Source organism: Excalfactoria chinensis, chromosome 16 (assembly GCF_039878825.1).
Source record: "Excalfactoria chinensis isolate bCotChi1 chromosome 16, bCotChi1.hap2, whole genome shotgun sequence".
NCBI classification, from domain to species: Eukaryota; Metazoa; Chordata; class Aves; order Galliformes; family Phasianidae; genus Excalfactoria; species Excalfactoria chinensis.
This window is the reverse complement of record NC_092840.1, coordinates 9,453,755-9,480,235: the sequence shown is the minus strand read 5'-3', so window position 1 is coordinate 9,480,235 and position 26,481 is coordinate 9,453,755. Positions and strand designations below refer to the sequence as shown.

Below are 26,481 nucleotides of genomic sequence, written 5' to 3'. Positions count from 1 at the left end.
ACATCACCAGTCAGATTATGTGCAACCTGCACTGCCACAAACTCACTTCAACCTCTCATACGTTTCTCTAACAAAGCACTATTGAATAGTTTGTAAATTAGACATTCCTCCAAGCTAGTTAAACTGACCTTAAATAACAATATACATATATTTACTCTCATTGTAGCTTTGAGAATGAACAGCCTCTGCTACCCAAAGGACCTCCTCTTCCGTGCCTGTTATTCCTAGTACCAAATGTTGTGAACAACGATGTGCTATCTTCTGCAGAGCCCAACACGCATAGAACATAACGTAGGTTCAGTCAGCGCTAACTAGAAACACATCAAACTCGGCCATACGCGGTGTGGCCGCTGTTGGGGCACTTAAAGGAACAAAAACACCTCGTGAAAAATCTCCCCACCAAACAACCTCGATCTCCGATACAGCAGAGCGCCCGGTGCCTTCCGCTGCCCCCCCCTTCCTTCAGACCAACTCCTTCACGGAACAAAAGCAAACGGCGCTTCATTTAACGCGCCGATACCCAGACGGCGCAGCCCCGCTCTGCAGCTCGGCTCGGGGCCGTCCCGCTTCTCACGGCGCTTCCAACCCGAGGGCTGCACAGCGCGAGCGGCACCGCAACTCCTTCGTAACTCCGACACGGAGCAATTAAGATCTAACCGATACCGCCAGTAACAAGGCCCCATTATTGTGATGACGACGATAGCTCGCTCACACTCGCGGCCGAGCTAAAGCGCTCAATTAACTGAGCGCTGATAGGAAACGCGCTGCCGGGAGCGGGGAGCGCTTTGTGCGCGGATCCTCCCACAGGCCGCGGCCCGTCCCGGCCGCCCCCCGCCCCGCCCCGCGCGGAAGGCCCGTTCCTCCGCGGCCGCTCCCCCGCCGTCGGGACCGGACCGCCGGGCCTCAGGCCTCAGGCCTACGGGACGGGAGGAGAGGGGCGGGGATAAAGGGTGTCCGGCCGCCCCCCCCGAACCCGGCGGGCCTCACTTACCGAGGACGCCGGGCCCGGACTTTCCATTCGCTCCTCAGAGGAAGCGGGGGGCGGCCGGAGCTGCAGCCGCTACCAGCGCCGGCAGGAGACAAACCGCGCCTCCTGCGCCGCGCTCCGCTCACCGCGCATGCGCCGCCGCCGGAGGGCGGTCCGGGCCTGCGCCGACTCTCGCGCATGCGCGGTGTGGGCTCGCGGGAGCGGCCGGGCAGTAGCGGGGGATAAGGGGAGCGCAGCGCCGGCCGGGACAGCAGCGCCCCCTGGCGGCAGCGCCAGTTGTGGCACTACGCGCCCGTCGGTCCCAACGGGGAGTGGGGGGGGGTGCGCTAGCACGGCGCATGCGCGAGTCCTTCAGTGCTAATGGAGGGAGATCGGAGCGAAGGTTGGGGGGAAAGAAGGGCGTTTTAACCTCAAATCACGGGCTGCCTGCTGCAGGAAGCACCGAGAGCAGCAGCACGTAAAGCACACCTGGAAGGGAGGCCGGAGTAATGAAAGGTGTGGAACATGGGGGAAAAAAACTCACGGAGTCGGTAACTTCATAATAACCCAGAAATAAAAAGTGTATTAAAAACGTTTTGTCTCATCCTCACGTAGAGGTTACACAGGTTTAAAATGCTATTTCCAGGTGAACGTGTCGTAAAAACGCGACTCAAACAGCAATTAAGACACAAGAGCCCTTTAGGGAGCTGCTTTCCCATCTCTGTTTCAGGTGGGCCATGCAGGCTGTCAGGCAGTGGCACAGCCTCTCAGTCTTCCTCCTGCTGTTGTTGTTTATCACCCCATTCCTTTTCTGCTGGGCATCCACTTGCTCTGTAAGCACACAATCCTGCTTTGCTGCATCCTCACATCAGGAAGGCCACTGTTCTGTAGGTGAAGTGAGCAGGAAGGGCACCAGATCCAGCCGTGCTTTGACTCATTCAGAATCATCATTGCAACCATCACTGCCTTCAGCATCCCTGCTCTGGAAAGGAAAATGGGAAACGTCAGCATTTCATCGCTATGACTTTGAACGTCTCCATGAGGATGAGTGGACGGGGCAAGATCCCAACTTCACGGCTCGCAAAACTAACGGCTTCAATCCTTACCTTTGAATTCTTGTTGTCAGCTTCCATCTCAGCAGCGGAAGAGTTGAAGTCATGGATGGGGAGGGTGTTCAGCCAGCTCATCATGGACTTCTCCTCCCTTTCTGTGTTGATAATGGTGGGGTAGATATACTGCTCTTTGAAAACAGCAATCTTCTCCTCCTCCTCCTTCCACTCCAGCGGCTCATGCAGCCCATCGTTCCCAAAGCGCCTGTTGTACTTCTCAAAGTGCACTCTTTCCAAGACCAGACCGAGCCCGGGAGCTTTGGGGACGTCCACTTTCTCCTCTCCCCAGCTGCGCTCTATGATAGACTCTGGAGCGTAACCTTTCACAATAGCAATCACCAGCCCAATCATTTTCCTTATCTGGTGCATCATGAAGCTCTGCCCTTTCACTTTGATCACTGCGAACTCTATGCCTTCCCTCACAAAGGGCTCCCCGCAGTACATCTCCATGATGTACCTCCTGGCGCTGGGATCCTTGGGTCCCTTCTGAGAAGTGAAGTTGTGGAAGTTGTGCGTTCCTTTATAGCAAGCAAGCAGGCTGTTGACTTTATCGAGGGTCTCTCTGCTGAGCCGATAAGCCTCTTCTTGCACGTCGTGGTCCTTATGGGCAAAGGCAAACGTCGGCAGCATGTAGGCGTAGGTTCTGGCATCGCATTTGTTCTTGGAGTTGAATCCCCCAGTGACTCTCTTCAGCCCTTGTTTTAAAAGCGACATCATGGTTTGGAATCAGTAAGCTGCAAACTGCTTCACTTACATCAACCGGCGTGGCCTTTTTAAAGCAAAACGCCATCAAAAGGTACCATTTACTTTACAGGACACCGATTTCAAAGCATGGATTCTTGTTAAAACCAAACCCCTTTTTGAGTAAAATTACAACAAAAAAGGGAGAGACTTTGTGCAGGAGAAGCTCCTCTTTGACCGGATTTTTCTCTGCCCGTTCCAGCATCCTTACCCAGAATTCTGATATGAGAAGGAAGATGCTTATTGATCTTTTCTAAGATGTCATCTATTAGCCTGACCTTTAGCGACACAATCTGTCCAGCTGCAGACACACCCTATAAGAATCATAAAACACGGACAGTTATGCACCTCGGAAGCTGCAGGTTGGCACGTGCAGAACTGAAAAGAGCTGAAGAACAAGTTTATTCCTTTTTATTCTCACTGGTCGTTCCAGGTTGAAGTGAGGCAAAGGCAGAAACCCGAACCGGTTTGCTCCTGGAAGACCACCTGGTGCTGTACAGCCAACGAGCACCTGAGCAATATTACATAGCGGAATGCTGCACCCCCCTTCAGGACATCCCCCGCTGTGTCTGACTGCTGTTAAGCAATGACTTGTTCCTCAGGTCAGCCCCTAACCCCAGCTCAGACTCAGCACCTTGATGTGGCACATTAAGTGAGATGCCGTCCAGTTTCTGAGCTCGGCATCGAGCAGCTGAGAGGAGCAGCATCAGGCTGGGAAGCTGGAACAGGTGAATGGGAGGGAAAGGCGAACACACAGCTTAAGTACAAAGCCTGACCCTAAGCAGCACCCCACAGCTTCTTGCTTTGTACTCAAGTTTAGTAGGGGACGAAGGGAGGAGTTCCAAATGCTATTCAGTGCAGTGAACATCCAATCTTTGCTATTGGATCTCATGTTGAACAAGGCGTTGCCAGTCAGTACCAGCAGCACTGGAGGGGCAGATCCCGCTGTGTGAGCAGCCCTGTGCAATGTACCTTATCTGTGCGAGCGCAGCGCTGGAACGACATCTTCTTCATATCTTCGCCGTGGTTCTCCGGGATGCAGCCGGACTGCACGAGGGCAGACACCAAATCATCCTCGATCGTCTTGAACTGCGAAGAGCCCAGATTTCTCTGAGAGAGAATAAGGAATAAAACTAACAGTGACTATTGGGTAACCACTCCCAAAGGCATCGCCGTCAACTGAACATCGCTGTGTAATTCTTAACATCTTCCTTCCTGGGCGCTGACGTTTGCTGCTGTTCCTACATCCCTCTGTGAGCCGCTCCTGCAATGGACTATTCTGGTATCTCATCACCCATTCCAACCCCATTCAGTGCCAGCCCAGCCCAGCGCCCAGCCCGGCCGCATGCGGGGCGGCCCCTCGTCCTCCCTCTCCCCCCCTCCCCTGCACACCCCGCCCCGCAGCCGCCGTGCCCGGCCACGTACCTGCATGCCGTGGTATCCCTTCCCCGAGTACGCCATCAACAACACGATCTTCCTTTTGGGCGTCCTTTTATTCTGATCCTCCGCATCCCCATCCCCCGCGGCTCCTTTCAGCCTCTTGACCTGCTGTCCGTTCTCCTCCGGTCCCTCGCCGGTCCCGCTCGGCCTCTTCGCCATCTCGAGCGGCAGCTGCACGGACGGATCAGAGGGCGCGGTGTCGGCGCGGTGCGCTCAGCGGTCGGTGCGGAGTTGCCGCCCGCCCCGGGCCCGACCTCCCCCCGCCCCCCACGCACGTTCCGCGCTCGGATCGCTCCGTTCGCAGCTCGCAGCCCCCAGCGCAGCGCCAGCATCGGCCCGGCCCCGCCGCCGCTTACGGAGCACCGCGCGTGGGGCGCTACGGCGGCCGGGCGGGGGCGGCGCTGCGGCTGCGCCGTGCGGAGCGGGCCGGTAGAGCTGCTACCTGCTGGGGGAAGGAGCCGGCGTGTGTGCACAGTCCCCATGCTGAGGGACGTTGTTTATACAAAGGCTGAGCTCAAAGGCCAGGAGTCGGTAACTAAAAGTGCAGTACTGGATGTTATCGCTGTGCTCTAAAGCACACCCGATTTCCCACTGAAGGGCGCTGCATTACAAACAACGACCCGTTGGAGCGGTGTCAGCACACGGGTGCGCTGAGCAGGATGGATGCTCGGTAAGCTCCATGGAGGCTGCAAACCTCACAACGCAACCCTCAGACGGCACGCTCAGAGCACACAGGTACTGAGAACAGGCTGCTAACAACTTCAAAACGAGTTTATTCCTTAAATCCGGGTGTCGTACAATTGAAAGCCAAAAAAAAAAGGAAAAAAAAAGAAAAAAAGGTCACACACAAAACCACCAATAAAAAAAAAACGTGGACGAAGGATCAGGCGTCGCCTTATAAAGAACATCACCACCATGCGCTCTCACACACCTGAAGGTACGTGTTGTTATTGGGCTGAGGTTTCCTGTTATCTATCAGGACGCTACGCACACAAACACTGCAACAGTAACGTGACAACAGCGAGGACTACACGAGCAACTCCAACAGTGCTGGGGGGGATTTGTGTTTGCATTCCTTGCCTACAAAGCAATAAATATTTGTCCACCGAAAAAGTGGGTTCCACGCTACATGCACTTAGATAAAAAATAACGTCACCAAAGTGATGGCAAAATAAATCACCTCCGGGCTCATTTGCTTTTTTTTTCCTTTTTTTCCTAGTTTTTCTTCTTTTTTTTTTTGTATCTATATTCTTTTAAATCCAAGCACAGTGGCTAAGTTTCAAGTATTGAGAGAAAACATGTACACACGCTTGTGTTTGTGTGCGTCCATCCGCACACACGCACACCTGTATGTATATACACAAACACACACATAGATCTATAGCGGCTGCAGGGCTGTAAACCACCATTTTTTTTTGGAGCGATATATATTTGTGTACATTGCATGTGGACAGTTTGGATACATTCAAGTAACGGAGCACAGCTGGAAGGGAAGTGCTGAGCTTTTGCCACCTACACGGACTGTGAAACCTGCAGCACAGCCACAGAACCCGGGCTGTGCTCCCTGCAGAAGCAATCAGTGCAGGCGTGGGGCTGCAAAGGGCTCAGGCCAGCAGCAGGTGCGTGCATGGCAGGGCAGTCCCGGCTGAGAGCCTTCCTGCTGCGTGTTGGTGCGCCCACCTGCAGCACAGCCCTGTGCACAACCAGCACAAGCCCTTTGGAAGCGGTCTGTGTCTCTTCGGTGTTTCCGGCCACAGGCTGGGGGTTGTTTCTTGGTTGTTGTTTCTTGGTTGTTGTTTCTTGGTTGTTGTTTCTTGGTTGTTGTTTCTTGGTTGTTGTTTCTTGGTTGTTGTTTCTTGGTTGTTGTTTTCTTTGCCTCGTCTTTTCCTTCCTCCAGGCACAAGCAGAAGCGGCGGGCTGCGAATGCACAACGCAGCAGAGCGGTGCTGTGTGAGCTATGCTTAAGCTTCCCTGCTTGGGGCAATCAGAAATATATCTGTTTAATTTCATTCTTGGTGTTTCTACTCCATGACCAGAAACACCCACATGGCCAAAGATAACACCAGCTCAAGCCAATTGAGTTGCTCCTGAAACCCTTGTGAAGTATCGATGCCGAACGTGCCAATATCGAGAGAGGAACAAAAGAAAAGCTGTGAGGACTTAACCACCATGTGCAAAGTATTATGAAATCCCCTGAAACAAAGCCTGAGGTTTTCGAGTTGCTTTCGAAGCTCCTTTTCCTGCCCAGCGCTACCAAAATACTGCCGTGACTGATAAATTAAGACACACACACACGAGCACGCAGACGGACGGAAGGCAGCCGGCGATCCTCTCACACATCCGCACACAGCACCCAAAGCCTCAAGCAGAAACTCGAGCCACTCGCACCTGCAGTCTCGTTTGGCTACAGAGTCTCCTGAAAAGAAATGCTGAACATCGAACCGCACGCGACCATTTCTTTATAAAAACAAACGAAGCAGCAAATAAAAACTTTGAAAAAAAAAACGAAAACCAAAAGAATCCGTTTCCAATCACGTGGAGGATCTCACACCTCTTTTCTCCAGCTCTTACAAAGCACGGAGCTTCATACGGACTGTCCTTAAAAGAACACTTAAATAAAAACCAAAACAAACAGAAACATCTTGGTACTGCCAGACTGCGAGTCGGCCTTGCCTGCTGTGGAGGAGGAACAGCACGGACTCCGCAGTGCCTCACGCTCACAAACACAGTACAGTTAAATACGTACAGTTACACACAAACCATATATATCAATATATATTCAACCTCGGGAATACATATTAATATATGCACACACGTAGTGCAATAAAACAACCAGGAAACAAGGAAAGGAATAAAAAAGAACAGCATTCCTAACAGTCGTGATGTTCCTGGGTTGTTGTGTGATGCAAAGTCAACTTCTGAAAGTTCCCATAGTGTGTAAAGTGCTCCTTTGATTCACAAAGCTAGTGTTTTCAGTTCGGGGTGAGGGCTCTGGGAAGGGTCTCTAGCCAACAAGCTGAAAGCAGGACAGCGCTACTGCTCCCTGGCGGTAGATACGTGCTGACGGGCTGAACCGACAGCCAGGAGTCTTTAACGCTGACCCCGGTGAGCTCGAGGGAACGAGGGAGGAACGGATTCATTTTGGCTTCTGAGAAAGACGGGAAGGTTACGTTTCTTGTCACCTTCCTGTTCTCTGCGCAGTCTCTTTCCCTGTGCCGTTTGTCCACCCGCAGACAGATGCAGTCCATGCGACAGCCGTGGGAGATGCCAACATCCCCAGGGACAACTCGCTCCTAGCCTCGCTCAGTACGTCTGCAGAAGGCGGCAGCAGCTTCAGCCATGCTCAGTGAAGCACAGCTTCCTTCCTCTCGGCCATTCCGTACACATTCCAAGGCTTCAGCACGCATGGGACGGGATGAAGGACACAAGCAGGGAGCCCGGGGCTGTCAGGAAGCTTGAAGGTGCCTGGCTGTCAGCTGGGGTAGGGGAAAGTACACAAACTGGCCTTAATTTCTGAACGACAGCCTCCAACGTGAACTGAAGCCAGCAGTTTAGGCACATCCATTGCCTGCAATGGAGACAGCACTGGAATACCCTGTTCTTAAGCAAGAGGACGGGCAGCAGTCTTTTCCTTCAGAGTGCTGGGAAGAAGCAGGCCGCTATCCTTCATCCCTGCTGCCAATGAGGGAAACCTTTCTACATCATCAATGCCTTCGCCCAGGCCTTTGGACAGGGAAGTGTTCATGCTTCTACAGTCACGCAGCCCCACAAGAGAATCTAAGTCTGTAGAGCAGCTTCCCAGAATGCCAGAATACAGAAGGTTGAGCAGTTCATCCTCCAGGTGTCCTACTGCCAGAACTGTTTCCCACCACAGCAGCAGGCCATTGGAAACAAAGTGATCAGCTGGGATGAGGTGCGTGGAGAACACTGCTCAGATCAGGCGCAGAACCCCGACAGCAGAGCTGACAGCCTGCGCTCGATGCACAGCTTACCTAAGAGAAGAAGAAAACAAAGATGCAAGAAGTCAACTTATCCATAAAGGTGACAAAACATGCAGGAGATTTGGAAAAGAAAACCCTTAAACATCCAACTGAATTTCAGCAAGGCTAAGCAGCCCTTCTAGAACCATTACCAGGTACTGACTTAGCCTAGGTGAGGACATAACCACAAACATCATGCTGGGAAGGGACAGAACAAAGAGATGAACAGAGAGCCAAGAAGGAAAGCTGTGAGCTGTGAGCTCTGACAGTGTTATCAAACTGTTCCAAAGGACTATCTTCTGCTGCCAGCAATTCATACAAGGCATGGAACAGCCCAGCAGTCACTGCGGATTCTCACTGTCTGCACCTGACACTCTGTCAAAAGCTACATGTTTGGTGGAATTTATACCTCTGGTAGGAGGTCCTGCTTTATTTCTACATTTGTATCACCTTCCTTTTCAGAAAAACACCATCAAGTACCTGAGATCTAAAATTAAATGCATACACATTACAGCCTACCAGGGAACAACTCAATCAGGAAGCTGGAACATGGGGTAAAACTGGGAATACCAGATATCAACTGGGAGAACAAATTCATTAGATGCATTAGCTGTATCTCTGGACAAAAGACGTGATTTAGCCTTGTTAAGAGATGGTACAATAGGAACTACTTAGTATTCCCTATTCACTTAGCCCTCCAGTACCATACACCACCTGTCAATCTCCTTTTGCTCTCCTTCAGTGAGCCTCATGTGGACTGTTAAAGTTGGTGATAATTAACTGACTGATTGCCTGTGAGCCAGAAATCTCTCCTCTCATTACCTACCAAGAGCTCTGTCCACAAGGACGACTGGAGCAGTCTGGCAGCACTTTGGATGCTGGCCCAAGAAATGCATTCACTAGCCAGCAGAGGGGGAAGGCACGACTTGCCAGCTGTGTCCTTTCCCTTCAGCTGTTCCAACACTGCAGTGCCACAGTGATCCGGTTTAGCTGTGACAGAGCAGAGCTGAGGCCAAGTCAAGCTGCTCTAACCAACAATAGGTGTCCCCCAGCCCCTCTGCCTTCCTCCCATAGAGAGAGATAACAAAGATGATTAAGCCCAGGCCAGAAAGGCAGGGAAAGTTCACTTTGAACAAGTGAAGTCAGTCCTTTCCACTCTGCACACATTTGCTGTGGAGCCTCCCCTTAACAAAGGGAGGGTGCAGAAGAGGTGACAGAGCAGCAGAGGGATCCATCTGTCTGTGGGAAAGGAAGCCAAGTGACTGCAAGCAGGTAAAAGCTTAGCTACCAATCAATTGCTGAAGAGAAAAATACTTGTCTGTCTGCCGCCTTCTTAGCTCAGCCTGGGAAACACAGGTGAGCAGCTCTATTTAGAAGAAGCACTGCAAGGAGCCCCAGCTGTACTGATTGACCATCTCTGCTGGACAGGCACTGCAGTTTCATGTTCCCAAGTGCTCTGTGCAATCAGATGGATGGTTCCGGATGGAAACCAAACCCAGCCCTTTGCTGCTGCCAAACCACTTCCTTCAGCATGCTCTTTCATGCATGAAAAGCTCCAACAAAGCCCTGGCAATTGCTCTGCAGGACAGATCTCAAAATATGGCTCAGGGACTTGCATTTCTAACAGTCTTCCAACTGGGAAAGCGTGAGGCCAAGCTGCTAGGAGCTATAACAAACCAAGAGATCTGTGCTATGACCATTAAGATGTAGCCAAAGGAAAAATGGATGCTGGGTACTAAAACTTCCAATCCATGCATCTAGAACAACATGACATGACCTGGTGAGAAAAAAAGTCCCCAAGCACTCACATTTATTGATGTTTTCTATGTCTCCCTGTTCAGTGATGATGTTCAGGAGCCCCTCCATCAGCAGCAGAGCCTTGTGGTACCTCTGAGCACAGTCCTCTCTGTGGTGGAACATCTCATCCAGGGCTGCAGACTGCACCTGCAGGCAAATGCCCCATGAAAAAAGTCACTCCCATACTAGATCCAGCTTTCCCAGCATGGTTCCTTAGCCTCTCTCACCCAACCTGCAGTGGCTGCACCCAGCATCGTAAACAAAACCACCTGCTAACACCACCAGCAGGAGCCGTAAATGCTTGGTGCTTGTTCTGAGCTAGCCCTGGTCCCTGGCTCTATGCAGTTATTACCATTTGCACGGCATAGCTGAAGATGAGCTTCTCTGCAGTGATGCTGTTGATCTGATCCATGAGTTTCTGTTTGTCCAGGAAGAACCTCTGCAGTCTCATGTTGAGGCAGTGGCAGGATGAAACACTGGATTTATACAGCTCATTGAGCTTCTTCACAACTAGAATAAAGGAAAGAAATGCATTGGGCACCAGCTCCAGTTCCCCTTGTGCCTCCCAACCTCCACTCACAGGACTTCAAACAAGTAACTTCAAGTTATGTTGTATCCAAACTTAAAACTGACAGCCAAGTACCAGCTGCACCATAAGGTCTTTTTCCTTTCCTTTGTCGCCCTGACAAGCCTGCACAATGCAACACCTACATGCCCAGTTCACCTGAGGCCAGGTCAACTTTTGTTTCCTTCAGCTGCTACAAGATACAGAGCAGTCTGCATGGTGCAAGATGTCTCATGCACCAACAGAAGCAACAGACATGCCAGATACAAAGCTTCTGTTACCTCATGGGTGATGACATGCTGTGAAGAAGTATGTGACTCTTGTATGCTAGCTGCTGAGCTAAGTGTGGCTCAGCAGCACTAAGCAAGGGAATCTCTCTCCTGGGACAATGCTGTCCCAGAATGGAAAGACACTGATGCCTGCAAAAGGTCACCTCCTTTCCTGCATCACAGCAGCTAGGACAGGAAGATTATGTGACAGAGAAGCAGTCAAGTATGATTTAAAGGGATTGAATAACAACCCAAAAACAGCATGTGAAGCCACCAGCTTGAGACTCGCAAGCTGTATGGCTACACAATGTACTGACTACAAACTCCCACCACTTGATGAGCAGTAACTGTGACACACATCTGAAACCCCCACGCTGCACAACTGGCTCCTAGGGGGAGCTAAAGGAACCTCAGCACCCTGCTGAGGGGCAGCCAAGAAAGACTTAGTGAAAAAAACCCAAACATTTAATGGAAAAACAGAGCACTCCCCACAACAACAACATCAAGCAAGTAAAGCAACATCCTCGTTTGTGGAATTCAGTCAGAGCTCTGGGCTGTGCACAAATTACCAGGAAGCTGATGGCTACGGTAGGGACCCTTCCTGGCACTCGCTGCCCAAGGATGCTTGAGGGCATTATTTTGTTGCACTTCAGCTTTTTCCATGCTTAAGTGAAAGAAGGCACACAAGTACCTTGAGAACTCTCTTGCCCTCCTGGTGCCCTATAAATCTCAAGGGAACAGTATTTTGTGGGAAGAGAACTAAGAAAAGACAGCCTTATCCAGTTCCCACACACTAGATTCATAGCATAACTCTTCCTACAAGTTGCAATTTGCCCTGAAAAGGGAATAATTAATTTGTGTTATGTCAGCCTGAACATGTGGAAGAAGCGTAGCTAAACCTGTCCAGATGCAAACATCAAGCTGTACGACTAACAAATAAGTGACTCCTGTATTACCAGAGTTTTGCTTCCTGTGTTTTTGCTTCATTTGAAAAATCATCATAGCCAAGACGTGTCTCAGTTTGCCCAGTAAGCACTTACAGGGATGCGTACTGTATAATTAAGTTGGACTGATGTCAAGTACAAATAAGCACCTGAGATAGAGATGTACAAGGAATCAGATAAGATCCATTTCCCTCTCACTAATTAGGACTCAAGATTCTCATGGGGACATGAGCAGGAGTTGAAGACTTGAAGTAAAGGCTGAGAGAGTAAGATTCCTCCCAGAAAATACCCTGGAAGAAAGACCTGGCTATGTGAGGGCACAATGAGCAATAAGCCTGAGTGCACACCACCGGATGCTCACATCTCAACCTCCTCCCTGCCTTTGTGATACACTTTTAATTCTTCCATCCCAAGCAGGTTCACTGCACTGTGTGCCCAGCAGCCCCTTACCTTGCTTGACAGTGGAGGAGAGGCACAACTTGCCAGCCTTGATCTGCTCTATGGCTGTCTGCAGGCCTGAGGACAGCAGCTCAGCTACTTTCAGGTACAGCACGAGCTGCTCTGCATAGCTGCAAAGAAAGCATATTGCAATGCAAATCTATCACCAGGGCGGCAGTACGTGTCCGAAGGATGCCTGGCACAAAGATACATGCAGTGGCAGGGAGAAGCAACTGACATGGGAGCTCCAGGCCCAGCCCTTACCTCCACTCCCGGCTCAGCAGGCTGATCTGGTCGGCCACCACACTCTCCTGCAGTTGGTATTCAGATGCCACCGAACCACTCATCTCACTGGAGCTGCCTTTCAGGGCAGCAATCTCCATCACGTAGTGGACAAAGGCAAGTGTGAAGCGGAGGCTGCGCAGGATGTCGGTGTGCTCTTGCTGTTGAAGGAAACACCAAGATAGGGGTTGCAAGGGGAAGGCTGCTCACATAGAGCTGTGCCAGCAACTCATCCCGGATGAAAGTGTACTCTGTGCAGTAAAGCAGCTAACATGTTTGACCTTCAAATATTTAGAGGAATGGCTCTCTTACAGGGGCTTCATAAGGCTGTTTCCAACTTGACTACGAGGGAACAAAAGCCAACCAAACACACACACATAAAAACCCATGCTTTATGTTTTACATTCACCAACTCAGGCATTTGGCTGCCAAAGGAGCTTTGACTATCTGAAACTTTAATCTCTCCTCTGCTATCTTGCTATCTGGGCAGTCCAGTAAGGCAAGGGAGTGTTATCTCTGTCTTCCTCTATTTTCTTTAAAAGCAGAGGAGGAACCTGGAGATTAAGCAGCTGCCAAGTCAAACAAGGATCGTGTGACAGAGCAGGAATCTCCTAAGATCTTGCAAACCTCAGCCTCATATATCTCTAACCAATGTACCGTCCTTCCCCTTTGCTTATATAGTTAGCTTGTATTAACTGCACTGGCATTTCTGGCCTCATTGGGCATTCACAAGAACCTCTGGATCCACTTTCCTTTTACTGTCCCCTGTCCTTTGCCCCCAACAAGTCCCTATAGGGATACACCTACCTCCATGAGTGTCTCTTCAGGCAGCTCTGGTGCCTCGAATGTAACAGCACCTTCCAGGTTAGCGGTGATTGGATCAGCAAAAGCATACCGGAGACTCGAAGGGCCCTCCAGAGCATCCCCACCAGTTCCCACTGCCAAGTGCCTGCCAGTGAATGAGCCTCCAGAACTGAGAGAGCTGGAAGATCCCACTGAAAAAAAGAAAAAGAAAGAAAAAAATTACTTAAGATATTACCATGAGGTGAGCTATTTCTCGCCCAGCACAGGGGATACTTGTCACTGTAGGATCCAGGATCCTGGCTCTGGTAGGAGCCAGCAGCAGGTACTCTAGAGGATGAGACAAAGACTCTTGATGCAAAATAACCACTCCACAAGCAAGATCCTCAGTGACTCAGGAAGACCAGTTTACAAGCTCAAGCAAATTTAACACACCTTCTTGATTGTCAGTGACTTATGGTGACAATTCCAGAAGCACCTTTTTTTGCCCCTCAAATCCCTTCTGAATCCTGCCGCAATGTCTCGGGCTGAATTTATCATACACCACCATAATCTGTGATCCTGTGAAAATCAGCTTCAGCCTTATCATGGATCAGCACAGCCTGAACCTGGTTCCTAAGCTTTAATTCTATCAGTGAATGAGTACCTCTGATAAGTGAGGTTTTAATCACAGTTTTAAAACATTCACCATCTGCACAAAAACCAGAAGACCTTTGTGTTACATGCCCTGTACTTCTGCTTCCCTCTCTTTACAAGTAGGAGGTTGGACAAAGCAAGTAAGTACATTGCTCATAAAAGCTGCACACTTCAAAAAGAAGCTTCTGTCTCAGGGTACAGATTACACATTCATCAATTCCAGAGGGCTTCAAATCCCCAATATACCGCTGCAGAGGGGGATGCCAATGTCAGCTATAATACTCTACTAATTCTCCACTGATCCTCCAGAGGAAGATTTCTGTATTCTATTCACAAGCTTCATCTCCTGCCCTACCCTGACTTTGAAGGGCTGAGCAACACAATGCACATCTCAACAACAGATCTGCTGCGACGTGCTGCCTCCTCTTCTCCCAGAGATCTCTCCCACTTGGCACACTTCAAAGCTAAGTAGGGACCATCAAAGACCAGTAAAGTATTTCCAGATCTTTCAGAGAAAGAAAGGACCAACAACACCACATTCTGGATACCCTGTAATTCTGTGGTACTTGACAGGCATTGTTGTGATGACTCATGAAAGGGCTCTGTCTTTGTATCTGTTAAGTGATCTTACTCATGGATTGTCAACACACTTGGGGTGTAGAGTTCTAGTTTGCAAAGCTCCCTTCTTCACCATCTACTTTTATGCATTAACTGTAAGATAAGGAGCTGTTGCAAAGATCCAATAAACAAAGCTTGTCAAGCAGCATTGCTTTGACTGCCTCTACCCTAAGCTGTGGATGTGTTGCAGGCTCGCTATTCAATGATCTTCTCTACCAGGAATTCCATCCAAAATTTTAACTGCTCAGCAGATCCTTAAACATCCAACTACCACCCCACCAAAGTGGCAACTTGGATCTATTTCCAAATTGCTATTAATCCCTCAAAAGCAATACAGGAAGACTGAATTCTCTATTCACAGCATTTCAGTAGCAGTTAGAGGCGCTAGCCAGGATAGTAGCCCCATTGTGCTATAGGACAGTCAGTCACTTTGTATGAGAGTCCCTGCCCTACAGAGCTTACACTCTAAATAAATGAGACAAAGGAAGGATTATAGACCCAACTTCCAGACAACTATCTGAGTGGTTTTAGTTATGATGGAAATCCAAGCCATAGCCAGGAACTGTGCCCATATGTCCCCCTAGTCCGAGTCAAGCAGCTTATTCATTGCTGCATCCAAGTCTCCTTGCAGTCATTAAGAACAACAGAGTTGACTAAATTCAGATGCGGAATGGCCAGGACAAGAACTCAAACCAGCCAAAAAATATAGACAGAATTATCCAAACATTTTCTTGATTACAAATTCAAGCTCCCAGACACACAGCCCCAAAAGGGGCAATTGCTGCAGCCTCAACTGTTGGCTGATGAGGCCAGTGCTGGCACCTTAAAGGATCCGTCAATCAGGACTGCACTTCCCCATTTCCTACTTAAGTAATTCACAGCATAAGTAGCACCACTTGTACTTTTGCATACAGAGCCCTTTCATGATGGTACTTGTGCACTGAAACTGCTTTGCATGAATGGTCACGCTTGCCTTTTATAACTTATCCAAAACCTATGAGGAAAACCATCAGAATACAGAGCAATCTTTATCTCTGTTGACCTATCAACAACAATGGATCTATGAACAGCTGCAGCATTATTCCTGAAGTAAATAGAAATGAAGCAAAAGGACAGTTTGCTTCCCTCTTCCAGTCTTGGAAACTCTTACAAGGCATTAGTCCTTGTGCCAGCATGAAGAGTTATTATTAGTAACTGGGGTTGGCAAGAGTCGGTACGAGAAGCTTCAATGCGTTTAGACCACCGAGCTCTCCCTGAACAGCCTGCTTCCACCACCAGTGTGCAGCAGAGTAAGGAATACAGCACGTCGCTCTGTCCCCGGATGGTGGAACAGGCAGGTATCAGCCCTTTACCTGAAAACATCCTGGTCCTCGTGGTCTGTGGGGGAGTTGTTCCACTGGGAGGGGATCCAACAGTAAAAATCACTGGGGATGGGCTGGCAGAGCCCCCTGCCCGGGCACCAGAGTGCAGTGTCCCTCCGTAAGCACCTGAGGGAGCTGGGGAGACAGTTGAAAGGTGCAGACTGACATTACAGGAAAGTTACTCCGAGCACGGTGTGCCTCACCCAGCGGTGTTACCTTCCTGCAGACTGTCTCAGGAGATGGTGGCTACCAGCACAGGCCAGTGCTCCCTTCGGAAGCATCCCACGACCAGGCAGACTATCACGGACAGCAGGACGTGAGCCTGGACAGCATTACGTGGTGCTGCAGCTGTTCAACCCTCCTCACTTCCCCACCTGCACGCGCAGGAAGACCCACCCTTGCAAAGTCATTCATAGTCGAGCTGCCTGGCAGAAAGTCCCCACTTCCACATGATATCTCATTCAGAAGGGGCCAAGAGAGGAAGCCCTGCCTACAAAAATCACACTGCTAGCCAGCAATTGCACAGCACACACAAACCCACAATCCTTCAAGCACGGACACAAGAAAGCAAGCATCACAACGCTCCTCACACACAGCTGTCACCTCCTACAGCAAAAGCCATCAGAAAAGAAGCTTCCCTTTCATAGGAGGCATGCAGGCAAACACTTTCCCCCAACGCAGGCCCATCCTGCTCCGCCTCCCCACTCACCTGCAATTTCCATTGGCTTCTCATTGTTCAGGCTGTCATTGCTGCCAGCTTCTGAGATCTGTGCCCCAAAGGCTGCCTTGAGAAGCAGGTCAGTAAGCCTGCCTGTGCTCAGAGATCTAAAAAGAGAACATACGAGATGAGATAGAAAGTCACCAGTAAGGTACGTGGGTTTCAGTTAGTTTGTGCCATTGCTGGTCCACAAACACTACACAGCAAACAGTCTAGAACTGAAATAACCACTAGCCCCATTCCTCTTTGTTAACAGAGTACCCGAAGCACCTCCTGTTACCTGCAGAAAGCTTATGATTACCATGACTTGCAGAATGCAAGTACAGAGTACAGTATTATTGTAGCACAGCTTTTCTTTGATGGAAGATACGGAAATTAATACAAGAAGTATGCAAGGAGGCAGGTAAGAAAAACTTTATGCTAACACCTGAGCAACTCTGTATCCTGCAACATTCACAACAGTCAGTACCTGGCTTTCAAACAGATCTTTGAAGACCAGTGCCCATGTTTGATAGACAAGGAACACACGCCTCTCACTTATGACAGGCACATGCTTCAAAAAGAACACAGCACACATTTGCATAATTGCAGGGAGTCTGCTCTAATAACCAGATCCTTGATCCCCAGTTGATGGAACCTTGGACAGTAACAGTGTAAAGCTGCAAACAATCTTTCATGTCATAAAATGTAGGCCATGGCCTGCCCCTGTAGAGAAAAGACTTCAAAAAAATCTGCATAACATCTGCTTGCAACCCAAGAGCGCTCGGAGATGCCTGCTGAATGCTTGCAGATACATGATGCTTGAAATAGCTGACATTTGAGATCTGCCCCACCTGTCCCATGTTAGGGAAGGAAAATCCACTGTGTACAGAGCAGACTACAGCTCACCTGCCCTTGATCTCCTCCACAGGCCTCAACCCCAAGCCAGCCTGCTGGCAGTGGAAATGACCCATCTCCTTCAGATCTGGCAGAGTCTTGTTCCGTGTTGGAGTCATCATGACCCCCTGATGGGCCAGGAGAGTGAGGAGGTTCTGGGAACTTGGGGTTTTGGGAAACTCAAAAGGGGACACAGCCTAGGAGAAAGAGAACACAAAGAGAACAGTCTTAAAAACAAAGGTTCTCTCATCCTTTATTTATTTATCAAAATTGAATTGTAAACATAAAAACGTTTCTGAAGAGGTAGAAATCCCAGCCCACATAGTTACTTGCTCCCTGTCTCAGAAAGGCTAAAATGAAAGGACGACAAACTGCTGAAAATTCACTGCAGCTTGACACAAGCACAGAGAAAACGCTGTCCCAGCGCCAGCTTCGCATCAGACGCTGGGGCTGCCACCCACCCAACAGCCTGCTGTCTCTGCTGGGGATTCCTACTGCACACGCACTTGTGCCAAAAGCCATGACGCGCAAATCAACCCTGACACTGCAGTCCACTAATGCGCTTCTGTCCTAATCTGGTCAGCTCTTTTTCATTGCCTGTTTAGAACCCTGGACTCTACACTCAGACTGCAAATGCTGCTGCCAAGTGAGATCTGCCCACAAAGAATTAGGACACCATCTCATTTCACACAGATCATTAAGCAGCACTTGAAGAACAGTGAATGAGTGGTGGTAAATTCAGGTCAGAGATCATACAGTGGTTCATCCCCAAATAACACAACAGCTCAAGCTGTGAGAAACCCAAAAGCAGACTCCTTAATTTACCTTTGTAGGGGAGCCCATGATAGTTGGCAATGGGCTTCTCTGCATGAACTCAGACAGCTTTGGTGAGGATCTGAGCTGCCGGCAGTGCTGCAGGCCATGAATCTGCAGAGGCTGGCTGACTGGGGTATGGCCAAAGTGAGCAACTAGAGGATCAGAGTGCTGCTTGGTTATCTTCTGCCTGCAGGAATGCAAATCTGACAAGTTGGGAGCACTGTGGAGCCGGGAGCCCATCCCTCGAGGAGAGTGTTCGGGTGCTGAGGCACCTGGGGGCCCAAACAAAGTGACAAACCACATCATTTTCTGGTTCTAAAAGAAAATGTCAGATTGATCACAAGATTCACTGATGAGACACCCAAGAAGGTAAGCTTGTGCCAGGCATCTACAGATCAAATCCTTCTAAAGATGGCACTCTGATCAGTGCCATAAAACTTCTATGCCTGACTGGGTTTTGACTCCACAGGAGGAACAGAAGGAACAACGGGGACATAAAAGCGTAGTTTCTTTCCTTTACTGCAACCCTTACAGAGGAAATTAAAACATCAAACAGGCAGAAGAAGATTTTGGAGCTTTGAGATGGTTTTCCTCCCTCTCAACCTATTAGCTGCAACATCCCAAATTAGAGTTTGTGTCTCACAAGATCTGTCAGCACCAGAAGATGGATGACAGAACGTGAATGAATCAACCCTGACCCCTACCAGCACACAGAAACCCCAATGGTCAAGCATCAAGAGAAGATGCTAAAGGAACATACCCTACCCTGAAAGCTCTAAGATTACAGCTTGGGCCTTATCCACAGGAGTAATGAAGGAAAGCAAGGACCAACATACCAGCTGCAGGAATCCGGCTTCTCACTTCTGCTCCAAGAGAAGAGGGGATAACAGTCTGGCTGGGCTGCTCCGGGATTGTTCCAACTTTAAGTGAACACAATCAAAAAAGTTTATTTGGCATTAAGTTTCCACAGTAAACAACACTATTCACCACCTATTTTAAAAAGGGTGGTGCTTATCTCTTCCATAGTCTCAGCCATGGTTGTGTAGTAAAATAAGGAGAAAAGTTCTAGCTGGTGCTTGTTCAGCCAAGCTTAGTCTGACTTTGCAGAGATATTAATTCAGAGGGCTAGAGTATGAATATTCAAACAGCTACTTCTCAGTAGGAACGTTGATGTTTCAAGCCCTTCCAGAGCCAGTCAGAATTCTGCTCTGACAGCAGTTGGATCGCATTTTTCTCACTCCAGCCCAAATTGGTTAAAAAAAGGTACTTTATCCCTAGAAAAGCCCTCTGCAGAGGACAGCAGCATGTTTCACAGAGACACTAGAACACTGCTTACCTCTCCTGAGGCTAATAGGTATTTTCTACTCCGTTTTACCAAGGTCAAAACACTTGTTACTCTGAGAAGAACCATGGGAGAACACAACCATCCAAACTCGCCACTACCTGACAGCTACACCTGGTCAAAACCTCCTCTTTACAAGAACAAGACATGATTTTATCAGAGCAGTAACATGCCAGTTGACATCTTACCTTGTGGTGATGGTGTGAATGGCTTGGCACCGCCAAAGGAAAGCTTTCTAGAGCTAGGCACAGATCCATGCTCTCCAGGATAAGGAGGGGAAGCACCAGTTTTGGGAAAACCAAGAGGGCTTGTACTGCTAGATCTCCGGACCGTACCAGACCTTGCAGGAAACAAAATACACATTACTTCAGTTACTAATAAAGAGGAGTAAGGAAAACACCATAACCACACACTCAAACACACAGTGCTATTTCCAGAGACATGGAGCTTCGTCGTTGCTTATTCTGGATCAAAACGTCACTGTGCCAGGACTACACAAATGCAGATCACACCCAGAGGAGTTTCTCTTTGGGCTGCAATGGTCAGTACTGCCTGGGTGCCAAACTCCTGTAAGACCTTATGAAACCTCTCCTTGGAGAATTCAATCAAATTGTTTGTGTCACACATGCAGGAACCTCAAGTATAGCTAGCATAAAAAGAAACAAAGAGGAAACTAGAATAGGGAGAACATGAATAGACACACACCATCCCTCTGGAGAGAAATGGGATTTGAGAATATTAATTCTTTCTCAGTTTTTGAACAGTGTCTTCACACATCAAGAGCATAACGTCAATCATATCTACTGAAATGCCAATCTACCTCTACATGCCCATTCACCGAGAATCCCATTACACGCCTCTATATGAGAAAACACTTTTTCACCAAATACTTCATTCTACTCTTGATTTAGAAACACTTTTTCCATTGCTGAAAGGATCTCAGTCTCAGCCAGTAGGTGGTGTTCTGGACAGGAATCAAAGGATACAGTGAAAAAAACCACACCTCTGCTTAAGCCACTGAAGGATGCTATCACCAATGTACCCCATCTCCCATCCCAGCAACGCAGCATTAAGCTGCCCAATATGCATCTGAACAGAAGGAACAAAGCTATATGGGTTCCAGCAGCACAAGCAGGGCTAACTGCAGTAGAGGCAAAGTTGCTCTGATGAACTGTCAATAATAAATCTATTCAACAACACCGCTAGGTATGTGTGCTACTTGATGTCATGTTTCAGGGGAAAAAAAGAAACCCAACAGTAACAGAGATAAGAGTGATTTCTCATCTTCCTCCTCAGCTTCACTCCAATCTGTTACTGTTCTTCAGTCAAACACATCCACAATATATTCACATGGTAGGGAAAAGGAAAAAAGAAGGAAATCCTTTAAAATTTTAACTTAAAGATCACTTCTGCTCCAGTTGCTCCACATTTAGAAGCGTAACACTCATTGAGCACCCTGTCCTGAGGCAAAATTGAGTGCACAAAAAGGAAGCAGACACCTGGACACGCAGTGGCAGAAAAAGAAGGTATTGATTGCTCTGCCAAGTTTTCAACTCTTCAAAATATCAACCATCCAGGAGGCTAAATATTATCTGTTGTGAACGTGCAGAAAAAAAAACAGGAGCTGACTGAAGCTGCTGAATGATGTGGAATGTCCACACTGCCCTGTAAGTAGATGAACGGGACAGGTGATGTGGTCAGAAGTAAGCACACATAATTATCACCTCAACACGCAAGATACCTGACCACAAACAAGCTATGCCACACAGGCATCGCCAGCCAGTCAAATGACAATGGTCAATATTTCAGAATCTGAGTATATGCCAAGGTCTTTAGACAAATGACTTCCAAACATGACAAGTCATTTGGTTGGAATAACCTGTTTGATACAGCTGATGGAAAAGTGGAATGACATACAAAATGCTTGATGAAATTTTCTCCTTCCATTCTTGAAGTATGTCTAATGAATGTGCTGATTAGAGGAAGTGATGATGAGAGATAAATATGGCTTCCTGGGGCAGAAGAAAAACATGACGCCAGAGATTTTGAGGTGATGCTAAAAGCAGAGCATGAATCATCTGATTGGTTCCATTCCTCGAGTTCCTCTGCAGGGACAATGCTAATCACACCATTACACAGCGCTGACTAAAAGGAGCAAAACAGGAGTTTGATCCCGGACAGGTAGTTGCAGGCTGTGAGCCTGAACTCAGCAGCCTGTCATAAGCTTTGCAATTAGAAATACAGGGCACGTAGGGAACTGGAAGGAGCTTACACCAAACCATCACACATTCAAATATCAGAGCGTAGAACAGTATTGAAGTAACACTGGCAGAAAACAAACATCCTTATCAATCCACACTTCAGAGTGTGTCTTCATTTCTGGCCCACTTCAAGTAAGCCTTACCCTTAATTAAGCTGGTAGAAGCACAAATTCAGGCTAACACAGGCATTACCCTACTTCTGACAGCTAAACTTGAACCTAACCAGATACTGGGAATATTCTCTGTCCTCGCTGTACAAACTCTTCAAGATCCTGTGCAATTCTCCTTTCAACCAGTCCATGGCCTGGGCTGCCACTGTTAACCCACATCTCAAAACCATAGGAACCATCAATTACACGTGTCAAGAGGCAGAAGGCTGGCGTTTCTCGAAGGTACAAGGCATTACCCCTGAGCCCAGCTGAAGGCTGACATCCAGCTCTTCCTGTGGGCCCTCATAAGGCACACTCTGCCTCACAGGCAGGGATTGCTCACAACTTAATCAGACTGCATAACCACATTACCATGCAACTCGTGTAAGAGGCGTCACTGATGGCGTGATTAGCTACAGGAACAAAGTAAGCTCAAGTCAGGTAAGTTCTCCATCCCTATCCATTTTAGTTGTTTACCTCAGCTTTTTCCTTTTATAGAAAAATGTGCTACATGAATGATTGTCTCTGGACACCAAAACTGTAGGAAAAGCAGTCAGACCCCAAAGAGCTTTCAGCCTGCACAGAAAACTTATGGGAGCTGTCTTGCATACGCATACACAGACAAAATTTACAGTACTTGGCAACAAATAAATTTCAACATCGTGACAGATGTTGAAAACTTTTAGAGATACAGAGAACAAAGCATAGAAGAACCCCAGTATGTAACAGAGTCTCATACACTGATGTCAGCCCTCACCCCCAGCCCCAGCACTTACCGAGGAGAGGCGTACTGGTGAGGAGACTGCAGGTTCTGCTCTATCCGACGGTAGTTGTGGATTTGTGTTGGAACTGGGATGGGCACAGAGTGTCCGTATTTGCTGCTGGAAAACTGACCTGGCCGGCTGTTGAAAGAAGACAAAGTCTCTTGTAAGGGGTGGACCTTCAAGCAGGTAATTGAAGGTATTATCTTTATAAGGCAGCCACACACAGGGAGTGCCCTTTTTGCTCCTCTCAGGTTGTGGGTTTATCCTGGGAGGCAGATCAAAGCCGTATGAATGGGAAGTGGCACCACACACCTCCTGGAAGCAGGCACCTTTCTTCCAACACGATTCCCACCCGCAGTTAAAACATACACCCAAGCACACCGCTCCCTTCAGGAAAATGGGAGCCCTGTTATTTCAGGCCACAATTGGCCCAGTTTCCTGCAGGCTCAGATCCACAACCAAAGAGCACATAATTGAACAAAGGCTGAATGTTCGTTGCTCACACAGGACACCATGTAAGACTTTGGTGCCAAGAGACACTGCTGCAGCGGTGCTATTTCTATGAAAGTCTTGACATATCATGAAGAAAATACACTTCTGGAGTGTATCAGTGTATTTGCAATTTAACTGCAGGGTGAAGAAAGCAGCTCAGGAGAGAACAAATCCAGGGGACAAGAGCCAGTATCTCTGTGCTCAAGGTCTGCAAGAATATCACATCCCCAAAATAATAGGCTCATTCTGCAAACTTACGACTTCCTTCCATTTCCATCCAAGCAGGTTAACAAGCTCACGCCTGGTACCTGTTCCCCCAGGTGACAGTTTCTCTGTTATTCCTAACCTGTATACAACCCCATAAAAAAGATGCCACACAAAACCCATGCAAACATCACATTTAACTAAGTAGCTGCCTAAAGTCTTTTCCCAAAGGCTCCAGTATTCCAGGATTAATTGCCATGGCAATGTTATTTACAACTGCCAACATGAATTGCAGGGTGGCTGCACAATTAGAGAAAGATCTTATTGGTAATGAAGGCTTCTACAGTATCCCATGTTGTCAATGTACAACACACCTGCGTGTGCCCCTCAAATAGGAGGCATCACCTCAGGTCTGACTCTCAGAAAGGAGGTATTTTACACGAGGTGAAGATGAAAAAGAGACATAGAATCCAGCAAGAACATACACAAAAGAGAGGACGGAAGCCTTGTTTCTTCTTGGTGCATACAGTAAAACAAAGGCATTCAAGGTTTCCAATTCCTCAGTGGCAAAGTGAGGTTTTGTTGTCGCTGCCTTCCATCAGCGTAAGACATGGAGTCAGACAGAGCAGTAAACAGCTTTAACCAAGAAATCTGAGGGCTGATGTCAGACTTTGTACACATCCTGACTTTCAACACAAATTTCAAACACTGTCTCTTCAATCAGGCCAAAATCCTTTAAGGGAAAAGAAGATTTGGGGTGAAAGGATTCTCTCTATCCCCAAAGGTCATACAAGTTCCTACAGGAGCCAGATGTCCTACACAAGGTGCAAGCTGCAAAGGAAAGCACCCAAATTAGCTGACAGACTAAATCTGCTAATTGGCCTCAAGCCTTAAAGACTGCAATTGACCATAAATTTGCAAAGACAAAGAGATAAACCTGAAACAGGGAGTTTAATTACTTGGCAGTAATTAAAAGCTCTTTGAAATGGCATTAGTCCATTGGTGTGGGATACATAAAGGAAGTACCTCTGGTTAGACTTATTAAAGATCTCCAACATGGAAGCGTTTTTAAAAAAGAAAAAGCTCAAACTGTCAGCATATTTTAATTATACCTAATCCTAATGAGGAGAGCTGCCCCACAGTACATCGTGATACCCTGAGGAAAGCCCATTGCCAGCCATAGACTGCTTTCTGTCCTACTTGGACTACATCCAAGCACAGCTTGCTAGCCTAGAGCCACACATGAAAAGGGAGGACTGCTGCCTGCAGGAGAGAAGACCGGAGTTCTCTGCACCAGTGAAGCCAAGTGCTGAACCAGTGGGTCACGTGAAATTTATGGTGAAGAGCACTGAAAATCATGCTCATAAGAAGGGCATAGCTGGGCGGCAGCAGTTCAAAGATCATGCTTTGCACTGCGGACTCAGAGTGGCCGCTGCAGAATTTAGTTTTTTAAGTTTTATTTCCCATCTGGGCACGTTGGGAAGCAATGCCTCAGTGTTTGTCTAAAGCAGACAAGAAAAGTGGGAAGGAGCTCTAGAGCAGGAAAGACAGCACAAGCAGAAATACAGCCACTGGCAGTGACTTTCCACCTTGTGATCCACTAGAATACAAAGCCAGCTTGGTGAGGGGAAGGGAGAGATTGAAGTGAACGTCCATGAATTTCTACTCACTGCCTTCCAGAAACATGGCCAAATCCTTTAATAAGGACTGATCCCCACAATGCAAAGGAATCAGTTTATCAGAATAAGCTGTTAAAAAGCTTAGCAGGTAATGGCATAAGAAGTCTCATGCAATTATACTCCACACTGTGGTATATGTCTGCCAATTAATCTGATCACGTCAGCAAGGCTTTGAGCTATATTCTTCTCCTTTACATTTGTATACTTTCAGGCTATGTTTTGTCATTTTCTGGGCTCTGTTTATGTGACAAGCATGTTCAACACAGACTGGGACTACATTTTCTTTTGAAGTAAGATTTTAGGGGCTTCCTCCTCCCTGAGTGTGAATTCCCTTCCAACTCTCCTCCCCCAGCAGCTGCCATACAGACAGAATAGAAGATGAAAGATGTCCTGCTTCCTCAGCAGATGAGAATGAGGTGGGAGGCAAGCCTGCCAGCTCCCTGTAAACCAACTACATACCCTAAAGCTTTAAGCTCTAAAGTTTACACAATCACATTCTACAGACAAGAGAAGTTTCTCCTAGGTTGTTCTTGTTACCCTTTAATTAAAGGAGAGATGTGGAACCTGCTCAGCACACCAACATCTCTTCCTATCCTGAAAGTCAAAGGGAGTTTAAACAGCTGAAGTTTAATAGTCAGCACAGAACAGTCCTTACCTGGAGGGGCTAGGAGAACTGCTGTAAGGAGGAGAAGGAGATGGTGTTCTTCCCTGGCTTTCCAAGCCAGCTGAAGTCACCAGAGAACTCCTGAAAAAATGTCAGAACCAAGCCATTAGATATCTGTGAAACAACACTGCAGAGCTGTGTCTGCCCAGCACCCTCCGCTGAGTCTAATAATAGGAGCCCTGGATCTGTCATGCTGCCCCACATACATTCCAGTATTCAGGTGCCACACACCGATCACCTGGCAGCGGTATAGGACTGAAAGACCCTTTAGATTGCATTTCTCTTATGCCACTTTAACCGGCATAAAGAGCCTTTACAGCAAATGAATTGCAGTTTAGTCCTAACGGATGAAGAAGCTAAGCATAATCGAGTATCAGCTCCAGAAGCTGCGGTCACACAGCATACACATGTTCAACGATTCCAGCTGCCCTCGTGCTCTTACCCACTGTACATCAGGCTGTCTTGGATCGGCTTCCCTCCTGCAGCCTCTGCAGTCATTTCACCTGAGGAACAATGGAGCAAAGAAACATTAGTGATCATATCCCCAAAAGAGTAACTGAGATTTGGG

General features: G+C 48.1%; 3 protein-coding genes across 8 annotated transcripts in view; all 3 read right to left on the bottom strand.

The window, feature by feature from the left end:
* Positions 1–1,096, bottom strand: part of EP400 (E1A binding protein p400) — a 43,527-nt gene extending 42,431 nt beyond the window's left edge. For all 4 annotated transcript variants that reach the window (XM_072351413.1, XM_072351414.1, XM_072351415.1 and 1 more), the window contains exon 1: positions 992–1,096. The gene's annotated coding sequence lies outside the window, so the exon portion shown is untranslated. The remainder of the gene's footprint in view (positions 1–991) is intronic.
* Positions 1,097–1,525: 429 nt separating this feature from the next.
* Positions 1,526–4,639, bottom strand: PUS1 (pseudouridine synthase 1). The gene is made up of 6 exons (XM_072351007.1): positions 4,533–4,639; positions 4,243–4,428; positions 3,790–3,927; positions 3,029–3,131; positions 2,074–2,771; positions 1,526–1,949 (listed from the first exon to the last, which is right to left on the bottom strand). Exons 1-6 carry the CDS (start codon positions 4,587–4,589, stop codon positions 1,902–1,904), a joined length of 1,230 nt encoding a protein of 409 aa, XP_072207108.1. The 5' UTR covers positions 4,590–4,639; the 3' UTR covers positions 1,526–1,901.
* Positions 4,640–6,021: 1,382 nt separating this feature from the next.
* The window catches only part of ULK1 (unc-51 like autophagy activating kinase 1), a 64,485-nt gene continuing 44,025 nt past the window's right edge, over positions 6,022–26,481 (bottom strand). For 2 of the 3 annotated variants that reach the window (XM_072351026.1, XM_072351027.1), the window contains exons 14-28: positions 26,356–26,416; positions 25,905–25,994; positions 22,887–23,012; positions 19,889–20,040; positions 19,195–19,278; positions 18,368–18,630; positions 17,555–17,739; positions 16,658–16,773; positions 15,940–16,083; positions 13,340–13,527; positions 12,515–12,693; positions 12,263–12,381; positions 10,387–10,544; positions 10,046–10,181; positions 6,022–8,249 (exon numbers count right to left, since the gene is read on the bottom strand). In XM_072351026.1, the coding sequence (XP_072207127.1) occupies positions 8,194–8,249; positions 10,046–10,181; positions 10,387–10,544; positions 12,263–12,381; positions 12,515–12,693; positions 13,340–13,527; positions 15,940–16,083; positions 16,658–16,773; positions 17,555–17,739; positions 18,368–18,630; positions 19,195–19,278; positions 19,889–20,040; positions 22,887–23,012; positions 25,905–25,994; positions 26,356–26,416 (2,057 nt within the window). In that variant the 3' untranslated portion in view covers positions 6,022–8,193. The remainder of the gene's footprint in view (positions 8,250–10,045; positions 10,182–10,386; positions 10,545–12,262; positions 12,382–12,514; positions 12,694–13,339; positions 13,528–15,939; positions 16,084–16,657; positions 16,774–17,554; positions 17,740–18,367; positions 18,631–19,194; positions 19,279–19,888; positions 20,041–22,886; positions 23,013–25,904; positions 25,995–26,355; positions 26,417–26,481) is intronic. The other variant, XM_072351028.1, reaches the window with a different exon arrangement.

What these genes read in the sequence shown, in the direction of transcription:
- PUS1 (XM_072351007.1), bottom strand. Translation starts at nt 4,589, where the DNA reads ATGCTGGCGCTGCGCTGGGGGCTGCGAGCTGCGAACGGAGCGATCCGA. An exon ending in GAGCGATCCGAGCGCGGAAC is followed by an intron (nt 4,429 to 4,532) that starts GTGCGTGGGGGG and finishes CCGTCCGTGCAG; the next exon opens with CTGCCGCTCGAGATGGCGAA. An exon ending in GCTGCGCTCGCACAGATAAG is followed by an intron (nt 3,132 to 3,789) that starts GTACATTGCACA and finishes TGATTCTTATAG; the next exon opens with GGTGTGTCTGCAGCTGGACA.